We start from the raw sequence: 24,219 nt of genomic DNA on the forward strand, positions 1-24,219 counted from the left end.
GGTTGCAGATATTCCATTGAGGAACAGATTAAGAGGAGTCGTTGGCTGTTTTTTGACCCAACAGTCTCATCTAGATCCTGTGTTTAGACCGTCGAGTTACTTCCTTATCTTTTTTTTTTTTTTTCCAACACCTTTCATGCTGTTTATTTCCAAGTACATGTATTCAGTTAGCACAGTTGGTTATGACTTTGAAAGCTGTCTCAGGAGGGACACTGCTTGGATTTGTTTAAATGAAATGAACTGTCTTGTGGTGGTTTTGTATCACTGAAAAGATGAATTTATTTGGCAGTGTCGCATCCTCAATAGCTTCATTTTCAGCCTTTACTCTGAAGTTGTTTTCTAAGACCTTTTAGGTAGGTGACAGTCTGGTTCAGTAAGACTATGGCCTGGGGAGCAGCGGATGCTATAGGAGAGCTCTGAAGTGTGATGGCAAGCTCATTTCTGTGCTCCATCCAGTGCTGTCAGTCACTTTCTTTTTATGAAGAATATCAAGCTGACACCAGTGGAACTGAAAAGAAAACCTAATCAAAGAATTGCAGTATCTTCATTCAATTGATTTGAATATGGTATGTTAGGTAAAAATCTTTACCCCGCCCCCCCCAAAAAAAGGCTATAAWAAAGAAATGATAGAGTCCAAAGCTTTTCCTTTAAGCTAAGCATCTTCATTATCATTAATAGACCTTTTACAGAATTGCATGCATAGGTTTTGTCTCATTTGGGAAGAAATATTCAATAGAAATGGTGATTTTATATTCTGAAAATTAGTATTTTAGACTCAAGGCAAGCTACTCACAGCTTCTGGGGGATGAAGAGAAACAGCAGACATATCTTTTAAAATAGTTCATAGCTCTTCTCTTTTAAACCACCAATAAACGAAATATGTCAAGATTTCCAACAAGCTTGTTATCTAGGAGTTTCCCCAGTGTTGTCTTAGTTAGGTAGAAAATGTGCATGAATGTAGAATTATTTGGCTGTTTTTTTCTGAAAGATGACAATTTGTAGAAAACTCAGTGGGCCACATTTCTAGCTGCATGTTGCAGCTGAATTGGGAGTTAAGTGTTCCTCCTCCAAATATTTTCTTAATATCTTAGGGTATCATTCTTCTGAAAATTTTTATCTATGTACTTTTAACAGCATGATTTCATAAACGGTTTGTATTCTTACTTTCCTTCCTGGGAGTTTTACAGGTATCATTAGTAGGAGTATTATGAGACCAATGCTTGTTGCATTACAAAATTTAACCATTGGAGAGTGACACAACATTGTCAGTTCATCTTTTCAAAGTTTTATTTTTACTTGCACAGTTTGATGTCTCTGGTGTACTCCCTGTTGTTATGGGGACGAGGGATATATATATATATATATATAAAAATATGTAAGTGTATAAAATATATATATACTTACTTCATGTATATATTATATATATGTAAATATATATATGTGAAGTAAGTGATTCTGTGTTCTTCATAATATTTACACATATAGTGAGTGTGGAACACAGAAGTCAGGGAAATTATCTATGTTTTTCAAGTAGGAATATAAAGGACTCTCTTCAGAGTAGTTGTACTAGTTATGTGATGTAAGGCAAAGAAACAAAATTTAATCACTATCCAAATACAGTGAATAAAGATAAGAGTCCTCCACAATTTATTTGGTTATCTACCAAATGTGCCTCTCTGTCTAATACAGTGACTCTTAATACCACAGTTGTTAGTATTAAGTCTGTCCACATATTTCCTGCAAAATCTCTATGGTGAGGCATTCATTGAGTTGAGAAGCTGACACAATGTAATGCTTTTTGTGCTGGCTGTGGATGAATTATATTTCATTTTATTAGTTCCAAGGTCAAGAGTACTACTGTGGTTCTTAAACCGTAGTGTTGTAAACTGGGCTCTATTGAATATTTGAGGAACAGCTATAAGTTCGCTGATTGCTGCAGTCAGGTTTCTCCATCAGCAAAGTTCTTTGTCTGAGCCCATTTCTCTTGTTTATAACTCTCATTTTTGCTGTAATTTGATTTCAAAATTGACTTTCACTCCAATATACATGCAGCTGTAGAGCTCAAACATATTTTCAGTGTACACAGTGCTCATTTTTAATATGTTTGTATAGGAGTGCTTCAAATGCTGTTTTCAAGTTCAGTGCTTGTCTAAGCACAAGCCAAAGGGTACTGTTATTAAACACCTTGTACTGCTATAGTATAGCTATCCTCTATCATGCTGCTACATGGACTTTTTTTTTTAATATGAAATCATAAGCTTTTTCACACAAAACCTGAACTAGATTTGCATGGATTTAATATCTTCTTTTCCTTCTCAAACTCTTCTAGCCTAATAGCCACTTTTCTGTATTTTCCTCCTTTTACRGAGAAAGCAAAAGATTTGAAATATTGTCTTTATTCCCTGCATTTCTGCACAGTTATAGGAATATTCGTTTTTCTATGAMTAAAAGTCTTCAGATAATTTTGCCTTTCCTGTGTCTGTGAAATRCAAAACAACTTTTTTAAACAAGTTAAGCTCCTATTGATTTTCCTTGTTTTTGTTTATGAAAACAGTAATACTCTCCAGAATCCCCTTCTCCTTGAGTATTTTACTTTTTCTCTTTTTCCCGTTTATATGGCAGTTAATCAGCACTGGTTTGAGATTGGTAAGCTGAATTATTTTAATAACATGCTCTCCCACCCTTAATCTTTTACCTTCCCTGTTTTGATTCACTGTCTTGAGTTCTCTTGACCACCTGCAGCCAGCACATTGATTCACTAGTGTGACTCTTCCTCTTTGGGAGCAGCAGATCGAGAAATACAGGTGGCTTTTTCTTATCTGTCCAGGGCTACCACCACACACAGGCATCAAAGAGCCCAGAGTCTCTTTAGAGTAAAAGGGCAGGAAAAAATAAATGAAGATAATGTCTTTCTATATGATTAGCTTGGTGTGTGTTTAGGTGATAAGATGTATTTTACTGACTTAYTGTGTTTTATGGAACTTCTGAAACTTACTTTATTGTAAAATATGTTGTGCATAATGTTGAAATGGGAATTGCTTTCCCAATGCAGTAACTCTGCTTTTACCTTGTTCTTTTAACTCTTTAGGAACACTGGCAAAGTCTACACTTTCTGTGGAGAAATAAACTGGTAATATGTTTTTTCCTTTCCTTTTCAGGGATTACTATGTGGGAGGCTGTGGACTATTTGCTTCCAACATAGGAACAGCACTGGGTTGGCAATCTCCACTCCTGAGAGAATGCTGGGAATCTGCAGAGGGCGACGGAAATTCCTGGCTGCCTCTCTGACTGTCCTTTTTGTTCCAGCCATTACCTGGATTTATCTGTTTGCTGGGAGTTTTGAAGGTAAGAGGGGAATAATGGCTGAATGATTTGTATGAGGGCAGACAAGTGCAGATCAGTCATCATTGGTTTTATATGTACAAAGCTATTTTGACTTGCRTAGGGAATAGCTCCCAAAGAGCAAATTTGAACAAAGAGCCTTTCTTACCACATTCTCACTGCTGAGGAGGAGGTAATTGCTGGTATCAGTTGCTTGATTTTCCTCTTGTTTTTGAAAATTTTTGAAAAGTGGAACAAACAAAGATTTCCTCTCACTCATTGCTTCCCTGTGTTTTCTGATGTTTAAATGTTGCTCTAGCCTATGCCCTGTAAGACTTTGCTTTCAGTTAAAATTAATGTCTCATTTCAGATCTGCCCTTAATATTATTTAGAAATGTTTTAAAAGGTGTCCATATGTGTTCAAGACAATCTTTGCACAAATCTCTTTTTTTGTTTGTTTGTTYGTTTGAATTGGACTTGTTCTGCATGTGAGGTCCCATATGTCTGGGCGACATGAGCTGTTGACTTTCATGTGGGGACCTAGCTAGGAGAGAGTGGAGGGCCTACAGAACAAGTCAGAGCCTGGAAGGGTGTGTCTAGCATGATTCTTTGGATAGTGAACTCTAGTAGGTAATGGTCAATGAGCTGCAGAGTTTCTCTTGCCATGTGCTCCCATGGACCAGGGAGAGTGCAGGGGCACTTAGTTTGTGGAATGGGGGACTGTATGTTGGGACATTGCTCTGTGGATGTAAATGTAGCAGAGGAGAAAGCATGAGACAAAGGCGAAAGGAGCATGTCTTACCTAGCATGCATGAGGCTTGACATAGCTTTGATAAAGAAATGACCTCAGCTTGCCCAACATAATTCCCTGTCTTCTAACACATCTCTGCTCCTGTAGTTATGCTGCATTGCCCTCTGGTTTCATAGTCATGGTCCGTGAAATGTCCTTGAATGTCATCCAGTTCGGGAGCTGAGTGTAAGCGTGGAGATCAAAGGGGAAATAGTTGCAGCCCTGCTGTAAGATGTCTGCCTGCAGCCACGGAAGTCTGAGCATTTCATCTCAACTGTGCACTGATTAAGTCCTCAAAGGAAATGCCAATTACATCAGATAAGCACAGGACTAAGGCTGCTTTCAATACAAAACTGTGCACAGTCCATGCTGCTGGACTAAGAATTTAGCTAGGCTCAATTCAAGAGCTCTCAGGAGTGTGAATGGGAGAGATTAAGAAATTTGTGTTAAACTCAAATTTCTTTTCAGAACATCTGAATGTGTTTAGAAGGACAAGCTGGCTACAATCATGTCCATTCTATAGATGTCTCAAATTTAGCTTTCCTAAACACAACATGAACATATAGAGGCTGAACCAGATTGTACTGGGCAGCCAGCAAAGTGCCCGAGAAGAGTTCAGTCTAGGACTTGTTGTGCCACATAAGCCCGTCCTCAAGCCTTGCCTTCACCTTGCAGCACAGCCTAGTCACTAATGAATAGGCCTAACATCAGATGATCTATTTTCAGTTGTGATGTTCTTCTACTAGAGAAGATAGGAAAATAGTTGACTTGCTTCTTTCTGTTTAGGAGCTGTAGCCAAGTGCTGGGATCTGCCCACCTCCTTTTAGTGATTTGTATCAAGATGTTAGGTCTTTAAAAGTTGGTTCTGTGAGATGTTTTTAGGGGCTCCTAATCTAGTTTTATGAATACCTACATGCCAAAACCTCTGAGCACCAGAGGGTCTTTTATTGCTTTTGTTCTCCTTGGATGAAGACCGTTAGTTCTCGTGACTACCTCTATGCTTGTTGTGCCAGAAAGCTGAATGCAAAACATCAATTAATAACTATAGCATCTCTATGCAAAAAATCAGTTTGAATGTAGATACTTCTCTGTGACTCTTGGTTGGCAGCCACAGTAGAAATATCTTTCTGTCCTCTTCTTTCTTCAAGTGGATATCCTAAAGTTTGTGTGTACATTGACTTGCAGCTATATAACTGGCGCTTTTTATAACCCAACTTGGAATAACCAGTACTTTGCCTTTTAAATTCTCTGACAAACTTTTTTCTTGGCCTTAAAGGAGTTCAACAGTGATATTTCAGTTAGGTGAGGCTAGAAAGTGCTGGATTTCAACCTTTTTTTTTTACTACTTTGTACTTTAAAAAAATGATGAAATATTTTGGTTAACAGTAGGTGTAACCCTGCTTGAGCAGGGAGGTTGGACTAGATAATCTGCGGAGGTCCCTTCCAACCTTCCTGATTCTATGATTATTTTGGAAAGCTTAAAAACATTTGGCCATTATTGTTATCTTAGCAAGAGTAAAGATGTTTCAACCTTTTAAAATTTGTTTAAACAATAGTTTATGGTCTGATAATTTTAAAAAGACATTGTTTTAAATGTCAAGTTTCTTTTATATAACCCTGACTGAGGAATTTGTTCTTTGTTTGAAAACAAAATTATATTCCAATTTAAATTAAAAATAAGAACATCTGAAGATTTTTCAGTGTACAGTACATAAATTTTTGGATTAGTTACATTCCAGGTACAAATATTAGCTTATGCAAATTTGCTTGGTTACTTAAAAGTCTTATGGGATTTCCATTAAATTGGAAATGTAAGGGGTACTTGCTGTATCCTGGAAAATTAATGATCTAGCAGCCAGAACAGTACTGATTTTGTTTGATTTTTAAAAGCTGAGCAAATGCAGGCCTTACCATTTTGCTTTTGGAAGAAGATTATGCTGCCATATTGTAATGATTATTTTGTGTCTGCAGTTGATAATAGGGTACAGCTTTAAATTCCTGTGTGTGTAGAATCCTTTGTTTTTACAAAGAGCTCAATACAAATCTTGAAATTTGCTGGTAAGTGGTGTTTGGGGTGGCTTAAAGCTCTCAGCATGAATTAATCTTAAATGCAAGCTGGGGAGCAAAGACCATTGCCTATTAAGAATCCCTGCACTGGAAAAGAGAGTGTAAACAATATACAGTTAGTAACTGTTTCCTTTTTTTTTTTTTTTTTTCCTTTTTTTTCCCCTGGATGGGGGATGAGTTTGTCTTAGTTTATAGATTAAAACGAAAGGAGAGTTAAAATAGTTCTTTAACCAAATAACTGTTTTCCTAAATTTGAAGATAATTATGTACAGAGAGTTAATTCTCTCATTCTGTTGTTATATCTGATTTCTTATTTTGTACATCATTATGGTTCACACAATTTACTTATGTTTTAACCTCTGTATGGGTGCTTGAATAAAAGATGTCCCACAAAAGCGTTCTGCCTTGATTTGAAAGCAGCAGCAGAGTCCTCTGTCTCTTCCTGCACTATGTTTCTTTCAATGATCACATATGKTGCTAAGGTTTTCTTTTCTGTTCATCTAGCTTCAGATTCCAGTCAGTGCTTTTTGTTATGGTTTCTCCTGCTAGATTAAAGAAATTATTAGTATGTATTTTCATAGACTTGACTGAATTATTCGGGGTGGAAGAAACCTCAGGAGCTCTCTCTCTGATCCAGTCTCCTACTCAAAGCAAGGTCTGCTGTGAGATCATACCAGGTTGCTCAGACTTTTTTCCAGTCTGGTCTTGAAAACCTGCAAGGATGGAAACTATCCAACCTCTCTGGACAACCTGCTTGACTGTACTCAAGGTGAAAAAGTTTTCTTTTTATTGAGTCTGAACATCTCTTCTTTCTATTCATGATTTTTGTATCTCTGTATCTCTTTTCCCCACCCCATGCATGATTGTGAAGAGCCTGGCTCCGTGTTCTTGACAGCTTACTCATAGTCACCAGGAGACTGCCATTAGGTCCCCCCCAAAGCCATTTCTTCTCTAGGCTGAAAAAGCCCTGCTCCTTTAGCTGCGTCTCACAAGGCAAGTGCTCTAGCGTCTGACCAGCTTGTTGTCACTCCAAGAAACTTGCTCCTGTGATCAAGTCTTTCATATATCAAGTGACCCAAAACTAGACACAATATTCTAGATGTGCCTAATGAGTAGTGAGTAAAGGTGAATACTCAATTCCTTCAACTTACTTCCAATGGTACTGTTGATACAGCCCAGGATGCTATTGACGTTCATCACTATCTGGGCACACTTCTGGCTCATATTTAACCTACTATCCAAATTCTAGACAATGTATGAACCATTAATCACTACCCTTTGAGCCCAACAATCTCACCAGTTTTTCACCTGTCTAGCAGTCCTACTACCTAGAATGTAACATCTCAACTTGGGTGCAAAGATGTTGTGGAAGACCATGTCAAAAGTTTTGGAAATTCAAGGGAGGTCACATCAACTTGTCTTTTCTTTTTCACAGACCTAATCATTTTATCACAGCAGACAGTCAGGTTTTTCAAGCATGATTTACCTGTGGTAAATCCATGCTTATTATTTTCTTGTTAGGGCTAGCTGTTTTTCTCTTTGAAGGTATTTATATACGGTAGTCAAGTCATCTCAGTATTTTTCAGTAAGCTAAACAGGCTGAGCTAGTTGAGTTGTCATAGCAAAGAATTTTGGGCTCTTTTCCTTGCATCCTTTTCCATTCTGTTTGTTCACTTGTTTTTTCAGGACACCAGAATTGTGCGTGTGTCTGTTCAGTACTGGTGTTTGCAGTGCTATGTGCTGTGGTAAAATTGTRTGTTTTCAATGTAATTAAAAATGCAGTTACTCCTCCAGATATTTATATCCAAGGATTTCATTGTTCTTATACCACAGCATGGCACTGAGACCTCACTGAGAAACCATTTATAAGCTCTTTGTTAGTGGACCTGTAATATAAATATGCCCGAATATGATCAATTCCCATGTCCTACTTCTAACTAGTTTACAATTCTATAGGAGAGGATTTTGCTTCATTTTAGTTTTTGTATCTCTTGTCAGAAATTATACTGCAGCTTGCTACTTCATAGCTGTCACTCAGTCACTGCTGTTAAGACCCTCCCCTTGGAATATTCAGTGGCAGTAGTATTACCCAAACTGTGGCTGTGACAGGCTGCTAAAAGCCTCATTTATCACATGTACATGTCTATTAAGGTTATGAACTAAAATACTAAAGAGGATTTTGAATACTATATAGCCTTTGAACATACCTGGTTATAGCTGTTGTTTTTAATAATGCACACAAGGGCAGAATAATTTCAGTTATCAGTTACTTTAAATGAGAAAGATAATTGTTCCAACATTCTTAAATTACATTCAGACAACAAGGTAATAGAGTGGGAAGGGTGGAGTGTATTTAAAACAGGAGATAGGAAATAATGAAATAATACATAATAAATTGTCATTAGAAAAAAATAGCAATTGCACTAACCAACAGTAGCTCCAGGAACAGCATCATTTTTGCAGCTATATGCAGCAGTTTCCTATCTCCTTTATCATGGAGGTAAAGGATATATATAAAGGATATATATAAATGGATGTTTGGGGTTGTAACATGCTCTCTAGAACACTGGTTCCTCAAAAAAGTGTCCACTGTGGCTTTGTGACCTCTGTGGATTTACAGCAACCTCTGTTTTGACAGGATGAAAATACAATTGAGTTACTGGTCTCTGCATGGTGGATCCACCTGAGATTGAAAGTCCTTGAATGTCTGTGTAGTGCTTTTGTGTAGACCATGTATCGCAGGCAATGCAGAACTACTAATGTAACTTGTATATGAAAACTTAAGAAGTTGTCTGAGCTCATGTAAAGAGTCCATGAGAGAGCACAAAGTTGAGTCTGTTTTGTATAAAATGCCAGGTTAGAATTTTAACAACAATGCCTTCCTTCTTTCCTGGAACTAGCCTTTCTAGAGTGTCCTGTATTTACCCCAGAGTTAGGTGACTATCATTCCCTAATACTGGGTAGATTTTTAGTCCAAGTAATCTGTAGGGACATGTTTGGAGCCAGAATTGGGCAAACACCTTATGAAATACAATAAAATGAAATGAAAGAAGGCTGCAAATATTCATCTTAGTATTTAAATGGATTCACTTTGATGCTGTTCACACTCTTTTTGTGTATGCTTTCCATAAATATTCTAGTGAATATGTTAATTGGGAAGACTGTCTACAGAAACAATGAATATCTAATTTTAGTAATCATGGGAAGCTGATTTTGAAATTAGATTTGTGAATACTTGAATCAGAAAACTGGTTCTGGGAGTTCAGTTTTATCCAGTGAAATGCGAGGTTTATCACATGATCCGTGTGCATGATCAAAACTGCTTGTTTTTTTAGTGCTTGCAATACATTGCTCATAGCAAGAAGTAAACAAATAATTAATTGCTAGAATGTCCATCAGATACTTTCAAGTAATGAAAACATGAGAAAATAATTCTTTCACAGACAACATAATAAGAGAGGGGCAAATCTTAAATTGTCTTTTTCATTACAGTTTGCCTAGTTTGCTTGAATTTTGTTTGCTGTGTATTTCAACAGATATAAACAAGAAACCTTAATCCAGTGTCCATTTAAAAAAAGAACTGTAAACCTCTGTATTGATCTGATGTTTTTAATAAGGCTCTGAGAAGAGAAGTCCTGAAGGGATGCTTTTGCCCGTAATAAGGATGTTACTGTGAGGGATACATGAGCAGGTTTTCAGGAGGTATGTTTTAGTTATGATTGRCATCTAGTAAACTGCTTCACAAGAGCCGCAAGCACCAGGATAACCTGGAGCAAAAGATGATTTTATTCTTTTTTTCTTTTTTTTTAAGATATGCTGAGAATTGTCATTTTAGAACCTTTTTACCTAAGCAACAATCAAGATATCTTAAGTATGTCTGCAGTTTTTGCTCAGTGATTGTACAAGAGCAAAATTGGTCACCATAGTAAAGACCTCAGGCTTATGCCAAATTTTGTGACTCTATCCTGGAAAACATCTCTTTCTATGAAATTCTTGTACTTTGGGTACATAAAGTACTGAGGGAGTTTAGACGACATATACTTTTGACCAGAAGGTCCCTACTATGGGGGGGGGAAAAAAAAAAAAAAAAAAAAAAAAAAAAAAAAAAAAAGTGACTCTGCTTCTCTATGATCTTTTCTTGCTTGCAAATCAGTATCCCCAGAATTAGATTTTCTTTTACAGGTGTGAAAGCTGTTGCCTGTCCATCACCTAAGAAAACAAAAGCAATAAGTGAATATGAAAAAAGAATGGGCCTGTCATCCCTATTATATAAAGAAACTGTGCTTTTGAGCTGTGACTGGAAAATTCTAGTCGTTTCAGTGGCAAAACGATAATGGCCTTAGACTAAAAATGTGAGCCAAAATACAACAAGGCTATGCGAAGCTTTGGGGAGTCCTGGGCCATACGTCTTTTTCTTCTCAATTACTCTTTCAATTAATCTTTATGGTTACGTGCCTGAAATRCAATTTTATCTTTAATTTTATTCTTAAGATCCACTGAACCGTTCAACACTCAAATGCTGGTGTCTGGACTGTTTCTTCCTTAGTTTGCCAGGAGTTCACACTCTTGAAACAATACATCATTTCAGGAAATTCTATCAGTTTTGCAGTAGCCACTACTGTCAGTGTGTTGTACCAAATGAAGGCACACTGATACTACTCTTTTCAGTTCCGGTACAAGACAGAGGAGGTCTCCTTGGGCACTCATTTTTTAAGTAYCTGTTTATTTTTTCATACAAGTAAGCTGTAGGCTTACCTTCTTTCATTTCCATACACATGTTGATTGGATGGATGGATTTGTTATCATTGTTTTAAATTCCTTTTTTTTTATTTTATTTTTTTATTTTTTATTTTTTTTATTTTTTTAATTTTTTTATTTTTTTTTGCTTTCTGTTTATAGTCAACCCTTATTTTGTCATTTCTGGCAGAAACATAAAGATCAAAATGGAAAGGACTTCTTTGACCAGGAATAAGCTGCAAGCCCTTTTATGAGAGTAGCTTGTTCTGAAGATAACCTGTGAGAATTGCCTAGGATTTGTTTCATTTCTTTCTTCCGCATTCTTTGAGCAAACTTTTAGGAAAAATACAGTCTATGAAGTTAAATCACCTGAAGATGAGGGAATTCCACCTCAAGAAGGAGAGCTATCCAGCTGCCAGGTTGTGTCAGGACTGCATGGAACACTAGCAACAGGAGAGCTATATCCTGATTTCTCTTTTTCTATTTCAAACATAGGTACTGACTAACTTTTTCTGACAAAAAATGTTTTTCTACAGAAAAACAATCAAGCAAGAAGAGTTCGATAGTCTTGTTTAAAACAAACAAACAAACAAAACCCCTAAACAGGTTTTGGTTTGGCTTTTCAAAACAAAATGCCCAATTTTATAAGTACATCAGATATGCTTTCAGTGTTGGAACTGATGTAGCCTGCCTTGCTGTTATTGATGTCATATAGCTGATTGATGTTGAAGTTGCTTTTCTCCACAATTAGGGCATTTATAAAATCTAGCTCCCATATTGTTCTCTCAGTATCTAAATAAATGTTGAACTCATGCTGCAGCATATTTGTCAATGGGAAAATGTATAGCATCTTTCTTCTTTCTCTCCTTGGGTTCCTGACTTTTGTAGAAGCCTCATTACCTCTGACTGAAACCCTTCTACAAAATCGTTTGAAATGAGCCAGTGAACTTTGAGTGTGAACGGGCAAGCAGGCCAACAAGTGTATAGCAAGAGGATGACAAAAATACCTGAAATATAAATGTTTTAAGAGGTTAAAATTAAAATTGAATGTTTTGATTCTGCTGAATATTTCTGTTAGAACAACTGACTTACGGTATTTGATTTCTGTGGAATTTTTATGCTTTTAAAATTTGTGTTCTTTTTCAGATCAGGGAAAGTTTAAAGTCAGAATCTTTCTCACAATCAGCAAATCAATCTGTAGTGTCTTCCAATAATTTAAAACCTTTTATTTTGAATATTTAAGTATGCATAATAGAAGAAGGAAGAGGAGTCAAGTTAAATGATTGTTTATCAAGTTTATCAAATTTAAAAGAAACTCAAGGAACACATATCACTCTGTTAAACATTTAACACATTGACTCCAGATATTGAGGATATCAAAAGCTTACAAAAAGGTGGCTAGGTTAAAAAAAATACTTAGATAAATTTATTAAAGAAAAATGTTCTTATGGGCTTGAGAAATGAAATTTCCCCCCTGTGGTTGTATCAGTACTGTGTGATACTTGGTGGGAAAGGTCTGTGTTGCAACTTTTGTATCTGTTCTACCTGATACTTGGTGAGAATTGTCCAGTGTTGTAACCTTTGGTGTCTAGAACAATACCRCTGTGTTAAGGATACAAATAAGTAACTAACAAGGTCTTGGAAAACTGAGAAAGAACAGCCGTTGGTTACATATAGATTTTGTGGCTTCCAGCCACAGAATAACCCTGAGAAGCAGTCAACATGAAGGTGAGAAGTTGAAGAGTAATGAAATAGCGACCCCCAAAGTCAGCATGGCCCCCGAAATAAGTCTGCACACATGCGCAGTATCATAGCCTGGTTGTGCAACCAGGGCGGAGTTGATCTAGACTCCCTGCACTTGCTGGCCCCAGGTGCCRGGACTCCCGCCTACCACAAATAATCATAAATACYGGAGTTTTTCCRAAGGAGAGGGAGGCTGCTRCACAACAGAGGACCATGTTGCCTCCTCGGCGATGCCCGAAAAGATTGTGCCTGCYGACTCTCTCTCTCGTCATGCAGACGATTGAGACAAGCATTGGAGTGGTCCTTCTCGAGATTACCATTGGGTCGATCTGTTTGTAAGTATTTACTAATAAACTGCTTGCTACTGAAGAGTGTGTGTGTGTTTGTGTGTGTGTGTGTGTGTGTGTGTTTGCACTGGCTTGCCAAACTGGACGTTTGGCCCCCGTAATCTAACTGGAACAGTGGTTTGGCATATCTCTGAGCTGCCTATCACTGGAATATCCTTACCATGCTGGGAAATATTTGTCCTGTATTCTTCTGTATTACCTTTACATTCTTCTGTAACTGTCTGCTGTTGTTCACTGTTGAAGACTAGAAACTAGGCTGAATAGGTCTTTTGTGCAATAATATATATTCATTCATATATTCTGCAGATAATGTCCTTGGATGATTTAGGGAAAGCAGCTGAGTATGAGGGTTATTATCCTAATATTACATGAATAGGTTTTTGGTATGCTTGCCTTAAAGAATACTGGTGTCTTCAATACATGTCTTTATTCCCTCTTTACCCTTTCAAATGCTTTTCAGTCATGGCAGCGCTTGAATTGTTTAGTTGAATAGTTTATTTCCCTTCCTTGAAGTTTTATTTCTCTTGTGTTACTTTGTCTTATGCAGTTCTTATTTTGACACTTGAATTCCAGAGCGCTTTTTGTTTGTTTGTTTGTTTTTAATGTATCCAGATGTCTTTGGAGAATTGAGTGGAATGCASAACTAACTTAAGAAATGTGGGCTGACAGCAGTCATCTTGGTTCGCTCAACTCTATACAATAGGAGGAAAACTTGATGACTGGAAGAATGATGTTTTTAGCCTGAGATTTCTCTTTCAATTTAACAATGATCAAGCCATATGACAGATCATGCTGTAGTTATTTTTTCTAACTTGTGGCATGACTGTCCTTCTGCATAGGTCTGTGAAATATAACTCAAAGTGCATGATATAACCATCAGGTTTTAAATCTCCTTTTTTCTTTATAATTCTGTTCTCTTCACTTTTTAGATTGCTTAACATCAGAGTTTGCAGAGATCAGTGACTGGGGGCAGGGAGAGTACTCAAAGTAGCAAAGTTCGAATTACAAAAACAGTAACAGTCATCCTATTTTACTAAGCTAAGTCCACAGTCAGTAACAGAACATGCTTTTGTTTTGGTAAATTAGTATGGTTGTAGTACAGTCACATCTACTTGTGGTGTCTGTAATTCAGCTAGCATAGGGACTGTTGGTAGTTGAGATAGGCCAGTCTGAGAAGCTGAAAAATACTGATCAGCTTGTACTCTGTGTGAAGCCTGAGCCCTCATTCCCCCCCCCCCCCCCGCAACTTGATTAAAACTGCTGTGTCTGTGGCTAATGGTGCTACAATAGCATCTTCATTTTGCTCTCTAGGGAGATCTTAAACGTAGGAATTGAAGTTGTTACGGTATAGTTTAATATCAAAGAATGTTACAGAGCATTCATGTAATATATGTAAGATTATTTCTGAAGCTGAAAAAAAGCCATAGCTAATAATAGTCTTATATACTAGAAAAGACTTGAAGAAATTGCTGGAATTAAACCTGAAGGAGCTATCTGTTCATGATGTGATTAAACACAGTTAAAAAAAAAAAAAAAAAAAAAAAAACTTTAAAACTTTATTGTTCCTTTCCTACTACCATTTTCTTCTTCTCCTCGTAGTTTGCTTATTTTATCATTCATTTTTTCCTTCCCTAGTTGTCAGTACCTCTCTGCTAGAACAGTTGCAGTCTTCTAATTTTTGTTTCAAAATGGAATTGGCAGTCATATTTGTAGATTTTCCCAATAAAATTACACAGAAACTTTCCCAACATTTTCTTGGTTTGTGAAGATGTGGAGATTTTTAAGGTCACAGTCATTATCTCTAACATCTTTCAGAGTACAGACTATAGAGCTGATAAAATAATACTAACCAGTCATTCTGGTATCTGACCTGTGCCTTCAGGATGGGCCAGACTTCTAACCTTGATTTAAAACTGTTGGAAAGTTCTAGTACATCTCTGAATAAGTTATTCCAACATTTTCAAAAAGTGTATGCTTTAATCTTTGTCCAGATTTGCCTGGCTTCAAAGTAAGGAATAAAAGATGAGAAGTACGCATGGAAAACAAATTTGACAGTCTCCATTTCATGTAGAATAAATGATTATGACTATTGGATATATTGCAGAACATTAAGTAGAATGTAATAAATATCACCTTGAGAATTATAGATGAGAGTACTGCAATTACCAAAATGTATAGCTGTTTCGAAAAACAGATAAATTTACAGGATAATTACCAATCTTACCAGAGCTAATAGAAATTACTTACCAGAAAATTTGTGAATGTTCAGTGATCAGCTACCATCACAGGCCAGAAAAGCTATTCACCAAGCAGATTCTTCATTCTGGACTCCAGTTTGCCATTCCTTTTCATTCTGAAAAATAACCGTTCAGAAAAGATCAACTCAAACACTGCTTCTGCTGCAAATTAGAAATTTTAATTAACTTTAGGAAACAAGATTTATTTAAGCACTAATGTGACAGCTAATTATTCAAGGAATTAAGAATTGTAAACTAATTTTTTTAGCAACCTTGTAGTCTTGATTCTCCAAATAAAAGACAAAATTACTGTACAGTGTTTAGAAGTTACCTTTGTAGCATTAAGAAATGAAAGTTTTATCAGTTAATTTTTCACGAAGTTAAGGTTTTCAGTATTCTAGAAGCATATTTAACTAGTACTACAACTTTAATACTTCACTGTCTGTCTGTCACTGGTTATAATTCAACCTACTCACTTGATTTTGCTTGTTAACTTTAGCATGAGTAACGTTTTCAGATGAATGGGTGATATAAAATTTGGCTTTTTATTCTCTACTGATCAAACTATTATAATGTGTATCCCAAGTGATCTACACTGACTTTAACAGTGATTTCTTTTGGTCTGAAAATGTAATGCATGTGGAATGTTTTCTGAGAGTATTAAGTACAATGGAGTTAGCTATTTCACCTCTTGCTTCAGTGCATTACAAACCCAGAGGTTTAAGGTAAAATATTAACAGAGAGGTTACAGTTTGCAGGATATTTTTATAGGAACCAAGTATAAAAATGGGTTTGCATAGCTACACATAATTATTGGTTTCCAAGGAACTCTGACTAACTCTCTTTAAAGCTTTGCCAATATACACAGAGGTAACTAAATCTGAAAATAACAATTATCTAACGTATTCATGTTGGATGAAAGTATTAGATGCCTGTTCACATACACTTAAATGGAGATGTGATGAATTAAGTAGTCTTCCTGTAGAATGGAAATGCCTTTAACTGTATGACTGAAACCTACTATTTTTCACCTTTAAATTGTATGGCTTTATTTTGCCTAACAGTGACCTGACTTCAGAGACGTTGATAGTGGTTCTCAGCTACATTCTGAGTTTCTGCTTTAGCAGTTTTAAGATTTGAGAGCAAAATGTACTTCAGTTATTTTTCTTCATATTTCTTTCCTTTCTCCCCAGTTTTAAACATTCTCCTATGCCCCCTTTATCTTCAGCTACTGTACTTGCACCTCAGTGATTTGATATTAATAGCAAAGATTAAGCAGTTTCAGTTCATCAGAGAAGAGATATTAATCATCATCAAGCCCAATAAGAAGTTTAATTTTCCGCTTCTCTTTTTTCCACTAAGCTCTGGCAGCTGTCACTCGCACCGATGTCTGCGGGACATTTAATAATCTGCTTCTGCAGATGCATTTCAGTGGTTTCACTCCTTTTATTTCTTCCGTCAATCTCGGTGAGTTTCATCGTTGCAGTCTTTAATTGAAGACCACTGTCAGGAGATGGAGAGAAGAAAATTATTCCTTGAACAAAGCTAGTTCAGGAACTTTGTTTTTTATTGTATTGAGGAGTCAGATGAATTAAATCAGGATATTGAAAACTATGGGACCTGTTGTTTYGGTATGTGAATCGCTACCTGTTCCCTTCAAAAATACCATATACTTCCCATACCCAGCTCCTGTTTGTGTAAACATTTATTTATTTGAGCTTCAGGAGTATGGTTAGATTTATGGTGCGATAAAGATGTGGAGCAAAAACACTGAGTCATGGGATAGAAAGAAAGAATCTACATAGAAAACTCCATAAATTGCACCAGTACAATTATACTGGTGTAACTGATTGTCAGGGATAGTATTATTACAGTGTAAAAATGGCTTTTGTCAGCTCGGTTAAAACAGCTTCCAAAATGACGAATATACCTATAAAAGCAGTCATGTGGGATATTATGCTGGCTGACATAGCAATAGCTATTTAAAATGACGTGTCATCTTAGACTGGCATAAGCTTACCTTGCAGAGAAGCCTTAAAAGGGACAAAATTGTTTCCTGAGATGATGCTGCTACTATCACCTGTCAACTACACTAAGACACTGAAGTCCTCCCTATATCGGTGTTAATGTGAAATTTGCATATCCTGTCTATTTTTTAAGTTATTAACTTCCAAGTAGTTCTAAAAGCAGAAGCTCTCTGTTAAGATAAGTGAATAATAGTTTTGTAAGCTAGAGAAGAACAAATCAGATTAAGACTAAGCAAGACTGGGAGCTAAAAAGCAACATGGTTAGTTACCTGTGTGTGTTGGAATGGATCATGCTTATTAGATAGTGTGTTTGTTGATTGAACAGGGGCCTACAGCGTATGATGTGAAAGCACATAAGTAAAATTTTAAGCAGCTGGTAATTGTGGATGCTACTTTGCTTGCTTTACCAACTTTGGATTACTGATTTTGAGTTAATATTTCTACAATTTGAAAAACAAACTCCTTCAAATTTGAAGAGGCTCAGGTTGCACACCAAAGAACTCTTTTACCCAGAATTAGTAGTTACTTTTGAAAATCTCTGTGGAAAAGAGAGGTCCACAGTTCGATATCTGGATTTACTGTGGAAATGATTTATTTCCTCTTTCCAAGAAGGCTCCTGTATCACTGCAGTTTTTTTCATCTTTGAGAAAGGCCTCTCTCTACACTGCTCACTTGGGATGAGCCCTGTAACTACAATAGGCTTGTAAGGTTCTCATCACAGAATCATCTCAGTGTTATTAAAAATGGGTTTTCAGAAATAAGAACTTAGTTTTTATCTGTAACCACTTTCCCACCTTAGGGAATGGAGGCACAATAAACCAGTAAATCAGGACAAAATGACTTTAGCTTAGAATAAAATACTCTTACACACTGCAATTGCAGCCTCTAAGGAGGGGACTGRAACTCCCTTCCCTTCCAACAAATCTAAAACAACTTGTACCATTTTCCTTTTAATTGGTGTGGTAGTTTATGTTTTTGGTTGACTCAAGGGAAGCAGATATAGAATAATACTGTCAACCTGGCGCAAAATGTAAAGGTACTTCTAGAGGGAAAAAAAAAGATTTAGAGTATACTGGACTGTAACCTACCAACATGAAATTGGGGACACAGGAGGATAAAACTTATTTTTTCCTCTTCCCTTAAGGGCAAGGTATTGGATTTGGAAACAGCTTGTTCTGGGAAACATCTGCATGTGTAAACACGGTGGTTTATGTTTGRTTATTGAAGTGGTGTTTACTTTATATATACAATGTAAGTAACAAAGAGGAGGAGATAATGTTTTATGCAGATGTTGTGAGAGGTACTTCATTAATTTCATGGGATTTTGGTCATAGTTTGGCTGCACAGAAATAATGAAAAAATCTTAGCCATTTCTGAACAGGGAATGCTTTTGTGCTAATTATAGTTTTATGTTTCAAAACTAGGTAAATCAAGTATTTTTCTTCTATGGACAAGCTGTGGTGGAACAGAGATAGAGCTTAGTGGCAGACAGGAGCTGAAAGGCTCCTACTGGTAGAAAGGTTTTCAGTGGTAATTAGAGGTGGTGCTTGTTGGCAAAACTGAGTTTTAGGTGAGAATAGAAATCACAAAAAGAAAGCCTAAAGATCAGGAACAGTGTTTTCAGTGGGTTTCAGAGAAGAAATGTTTAAAATGTCATGGTAGAAAAATGAAGATGTCAGGATTTTAACTGGGAATGGAGGAGCTAATGAATGGGAATGAGGAAAGCATTATGGTCAGTTGGATTGTCACTTGCTATAAACAATTCCTTTGTAGGGAGTTGAACAGAGTCCTGAGAGCTAGCTTTTTTGTARTAAGGCAGGGTGAGGAAGAGAAGACAAAAGAGTGCATTCACTGAATGTAGTAGTGGGAGGCAGTAAAAAGGGGAATTAAAAAGGAAARGAGGGTATTATTTTGGGGTGTCAAGGAGAGACTCAGTTGAAATATGAGATCATCATTTGCCATGCTACTAAAAGCAGCCCCACTGTATCTCACACTAACCTAATTGTTGTACTTGAGCATCATACACGTTTTTAAGGATTCAGCATTGTGGAAATGTGACATATCATTACCCACTACAAATTATTCTTTCAGGTTTCGGTCTTTTGAAATTACAGGGAATTTTTCTGTTGAAATTCACTTGTAAACGTGAAAGCTGCCAATCAAACTTGCAAAGGGATGATTTGTATTTGGTGGTCACCAAGCGTTTGTGTGTGAATTTAACAGAATCAGCATTCTAAAGTTGAAGGAAATGTTAATAAACAGTGACTGAATTGAAATATGGAATGCTGATACTTTCAATTAATTACAGCTGCTGATAACACAGATTATTAAGTAAAGAGAGATTTTGCTGTTTTTACAAAGAGTACAGAAAACCTGACTGTTTGGCAAATATGCCATTGAATGAACCATGTGTTGAATAGAAAGTAGACGGTGATCTTGCATCTTGGTGATGGTGGACATTGCAAGGATTATATAAGGCTAAGTTAAGTCGTTCTAGACCTCCTATCAGCTCTTCAGTATTAGTCTAATTCATGAGCAGAGGCTGTAGATCTTCAGTTCTCTAGTAAGAGAACTTGTGGTTATGTATTTAATAATAAGGAAAAAACTATGAAAGGCAAAGACTTGAAACTGATAAAGAAGTTGCATTCTGCCTTGGTACTCTAATCAATGATGCCAGTGTATCACAAAATGAGCTGTTTAAGAAGTAATTAAAACACTTAAGTTTTGGATGGCTGTCTTTCATGCATATATAAAAATGGCAAATACATTTCTAGATACTGAAAGTGAAGAAAAGGAGAAAAAATTACAAGAGTGAACTAGAAGTAGCAGCAGTGACATTATTTCAAGATAGTTGGTTGAATGTGAACATGAGATGATAACYATTAGGAATGTATTTTTTTCCTGTGTGGATTCTACTTCATGCTATTGATTCTTTGTCTTCAAAAGCAATAGCGGAATGTTGTTTCCAAATTGCTGTAGCTGTCAGCCAAGGATGCAGGAGCAAAAAGGATATAAGGAGGTCTTTGCTACTTGTTCTGGTAGCAAAAATAGAGTAAAAAAAGATCGGAACTTCACAAGTGCAGTTATCCTAGATGTTTGGTGTATAATTTCTGCAGACATTTGCTGAGAAAGAAATGTGTCTTAGCACTACCTTAAAGCATGTGGTGGAAGGTCAAACCTTTTCCTTGACTGATTAAAGAGGTAGAGGTTGATGTATAGTGAAATTCTCAAGAAGATGAGGACTGTACATTTGCATTCAGCATTATAGGGTGGCTAGACTTTTCGTTGCTTACACAAGTGGATTTGATCAGAACATAACAAGTTACAGGCTTAAATTGCAGCAATGGGAAATACAGGACTTCATAGGAGAAAAAGTGGTTCTACAGGTAAGGATAGTTAAATATTTTAATAAGTCGTGAACAGCAGCTGTGGAATCTCTACCATAAGATTTTTTAAAAACTGTTCGGTGTAGGTAAGTGTAAAGCAATGCACCTTGGGAAAGAATAATCTGATCTCTTAAGATGATTATCACTACTCTGGAGCTAGGTCTTGGACTTTTAATAAATATTCCAAGGAGAATGTTGGCTAAGTGAACATTACTCATTTTAAATAGCAAAAAGTTGATTTTGACACTAAAAAGTAGTGGATAATGTATATATGTCAGTAGCCACAGATAAAATGTGATAAACTTTACGAGTTATTAGAATTGAAAACTTAATTGTATGTTTTCATTCCTTTGCTAAAGTGAGAACTTTCATTATAGTTTATCTTTTCAAGAGAGGGCAGAGCTTTTCAAATGAATAGATAGTGTTGATACCAAAACTAATGAGTTTTATCAGATCATCTTTACATTTAGGATTGAAATTGGAGGAAAACGTATGCTCATCAGATCAGTACATTCTGGAACAGCCTCTCGGTGGTATTAATGAAAAGGAAAAAGCTCCTACTAGTTCTAAGGTAAAATTTGGGCTGTTTAAGAAAGGACTTATATGATATATCAGCATGGGAAAGCTGGGCCTTAGCTCAATAACTGAAAAGGTTCCTTCTAATCCTATGAGGCATCTTTGCAAATATATTCTTTTTGCTTTATGGATCCCTCTTGGGTTCTACTGAACAGGCAATAATCTCCTTTGCTAGAGAAGATGTATTATTTGGAGCTTGTGTTTTGGTTTCTTCATGGTTTTAACACAATTTGTAARGAAATACACAGTGTGTATTTAAAAAGCTCTGATCCACCTGTTATTTCTTTGCCAGGCACGTTGATTTTTTTCTCCTACTATACTTCCAATCCTGGAGGATACAGAAGTGTTCTGCAAAATACAGAATTGATCCCAACAGATAGCGAGAACCTGTAGTTCCCAATGACTTAGATTTAATTTAGGGGGAAGTAGTGTCTGTCATTATCAGAGCATAAAAAACCTTCAAAAGTCTTGCATAAGAGATTACTATGGCAATTGAAGACTAGTACTGTAGGACATTAACAGGAGTATTTAAAGAAAAAAGGTAGAGTTATATTGGTATTTGATCAGAAAGCAGGAGCAAGCAGCCCCTATCCTGCAACAAATGCAGTGAGATTGTCAATGATAAGTGGCCATGATCTCTCTTCATATCATCGTGAAAATTAGACATGACTGAACATACTGTGGCTAACTGGTTCGCCGATGTAGTACATACAGCTTTTCATAGATAGAATTGCATAAAGCGTTCTGTTTGTCCTGACTTGAATTTATGAGATGTAAATTGTCTGACCACAGCTGCAATTTCCAGTATGTTCTGCTGCTTATCCAAGTCAGATAGCCCAAAAGTCTTGACCAGGTGCATCTCTTCTTTTTGCACGTTTTTTGCACTCTTAGTGCTGTATTTAGGATGTTCAAGTCTAGATTTTTAACAGGAAAAGAAGGTAGTCTCCATCTAATCTCTTTCACACATAATATTAAGTTACACTATGAAGAATCAGCTTACTTTTGGACCGGTCTCCCTTATGTTGTTTATCAAATAATTCTTTTCTTAGGACGGCAAAGCTATTCTAAGTGTAGGAGAATGAGTTGAAAATAATTGTGAATTGCACATCAACAGAATTTCTAGCAGCATTCTGATGAGCAACTCAAAAAGAAAAAGAAAAGAATATTTTACTATTGTGGTGCAAGTTGATGTTTGAGAGTTTCTAGTTGCTGAAACCATAGTTTGCAAGTAAACCAAGTTTCTGAGAAACCATAAGTGAAATACCAGTAATACAGAATTTTTACACATACAAACATACACATAGTTTTATAATATCAAGCCATTTGCTCCTGCTTGCCTAGATTTCTTTGAAAATAAAAGTTGAAATGAAGTGAAGATTTTGTTTTTAATTGTCTGTTTCATTATTCCTTATATTTCTTTACGGAGTTCAAAAAAGTTTGAATAATATCAGTATTTTTGAGACTTTGAATGTTCTCAGGAAAGCCATCCAACCTTTTGGCTTTAGTACTCTTATACTCTAAAAAACTTGAAACAATCTTCAAAAAATAAAACAAGCAGTTTCTCTATTATAAATGACACAAAGTGAAATAGCTCACTCTTTCTTTTACGGGTTATTTGCCATTTTACATAGTCTGAGGTTGTCTAAAAACTCTTGGGAAAAAATTAATAGATTTTTTTAAAAAGTCTTGTAGTTTTGATATGAAAGAAATAGTGAAACAGATCTATTAAGGGCGTTACTAGGATGCGAAGTGTAATTTGAGGACTGTAACTGTTGTTATGCAGATCTTCAAATACCTGTGATTTTTTCCAAATTTCTCTTAGTTGAATTCTGGCTTATTTCCTGGTTTCATAATGAAAGTTTTTATGCAACTACAACCAGGTAGTAGAACTTTTCTTTAGAAATCTGTAACAGAGATTTGTCCCTAATCTCTACAGTGGCTTACTGAAGGCTTTTTATTGGGATACCATAAGTATCTTTGACTTCACAGTAGAGTATAGTAACAGTTTTCCCTGTAAGGGACAAAACATTTAAAGACATATCTGCACTTTTAAAGGTAATAGGTTCCCCTTTCTTCCAGTTTGCTCTTTTCCAAAGGACAGGCTGTATGGTCATTCTGACCACCTTGGTTTGGTGGACAAAATTTAAGAAAATGCACAAATGACTTGTTTATTGAGAATTCTTCATAGTCAATGTGGCTCTTCTTTTTTTTCTCTCACACTGCTTCTGCTTAGCTTGTCATTCTGTTTTCATTTAATAGTCTCTGTTCTGATAAACGATGAATTTAAAAAAGGGAAAGAAAATCATCACTAAAACTCTTTTCTGTCAATTTTTCCTACTTTTGCCATCTCCTACAGCATCACAATCTGTCAGTCTGCCATGTTCTATTGCTCAATCGTACATTCATTTGTAGTCCTGGTTTTTCTTTCATGCTTATGCTCGGATACCCTCTATCACTTTAAGCCTCACRCACTGAAAATCCTGTTTGTTTTCCTCTTGCAATTGCAGTGGTTCACACTTCCCTCACACTCTTACTCTTTCTTCAGTCTTCTCACACTCTGCATTCATTTAAGCTTTTTCTATTGCACTTCCTTTTGTACTTGATTTCAGTCTGCCTCTCTGTCACACATGTTCAATTTTCTCTATTTTATCACTGAATTCCAGGGGATAGTTTTGCAGTGCTGCCTAGTGGGAATAAGGGCTGCTATTTTAATGTTTCTCTTAGTAGTCTTTATGTTTCTTGTTCAGCACCACCRATGTTGTGATCAGAAATCCTTAACCATTGCCAATTTCCTTTCCCATGTACATCTTTAATTTTCTTTCCGTCTTTTAAAAATATACATATATATATTTATATATAAAAAATCTTTTCTCTTTTTAAAGTTGATTTTCATAGCCAAGAAGCCTGGAGACCGGTGTTACTCACATGCTCCCAGTTATAACAGACAGGATCCAATATGGCTTAGACATTCTTTTCTGTARAACAGTG

General features: G+C 36.2%; 1 protein-coding gene across 2 annotated transcripts in view; it reads left to right on the forward strand.

Moving 5' to 3' along the window:
- LARGE1 (LARGE xylosyl- and glucuronyltransferase 1) overlaps positions 1-24,219 on the forward strand; it is a 288,083-nt gene that overhangs the window by 86,175 nt on the left and 177,689 nt on the right. For both annotated transcript variants that reach the window (XM_085321682.1, XM_085321683.1), the window contains one exon: positions 3,159-3,345. In XM_085321682.1, the coding sequence (XP_085177808.1) occupies positions 3,240-3,345 (106 nt within the window). In that variant the 5' untranslated portion in view covers positions 3,159-3,239. The remainder of the gene's footprint in view (positions 1-3,158; positions 3,346-24,219) is intronic.

This window comes from Rhea americana, unplaced genomic scaffold (assembly GCF_003343005.1).
Source record: "Rhea americana isolate MKP2758 unplaced genomic scaffold, rheAme1 scaffold_70, whole genome shotgun sequence".
Lineage (NCBI taxonomy): Eukaryota > Metazoa > Chordata > Aves > Rheiformes > Rheidae > Rhea > Rhea americana.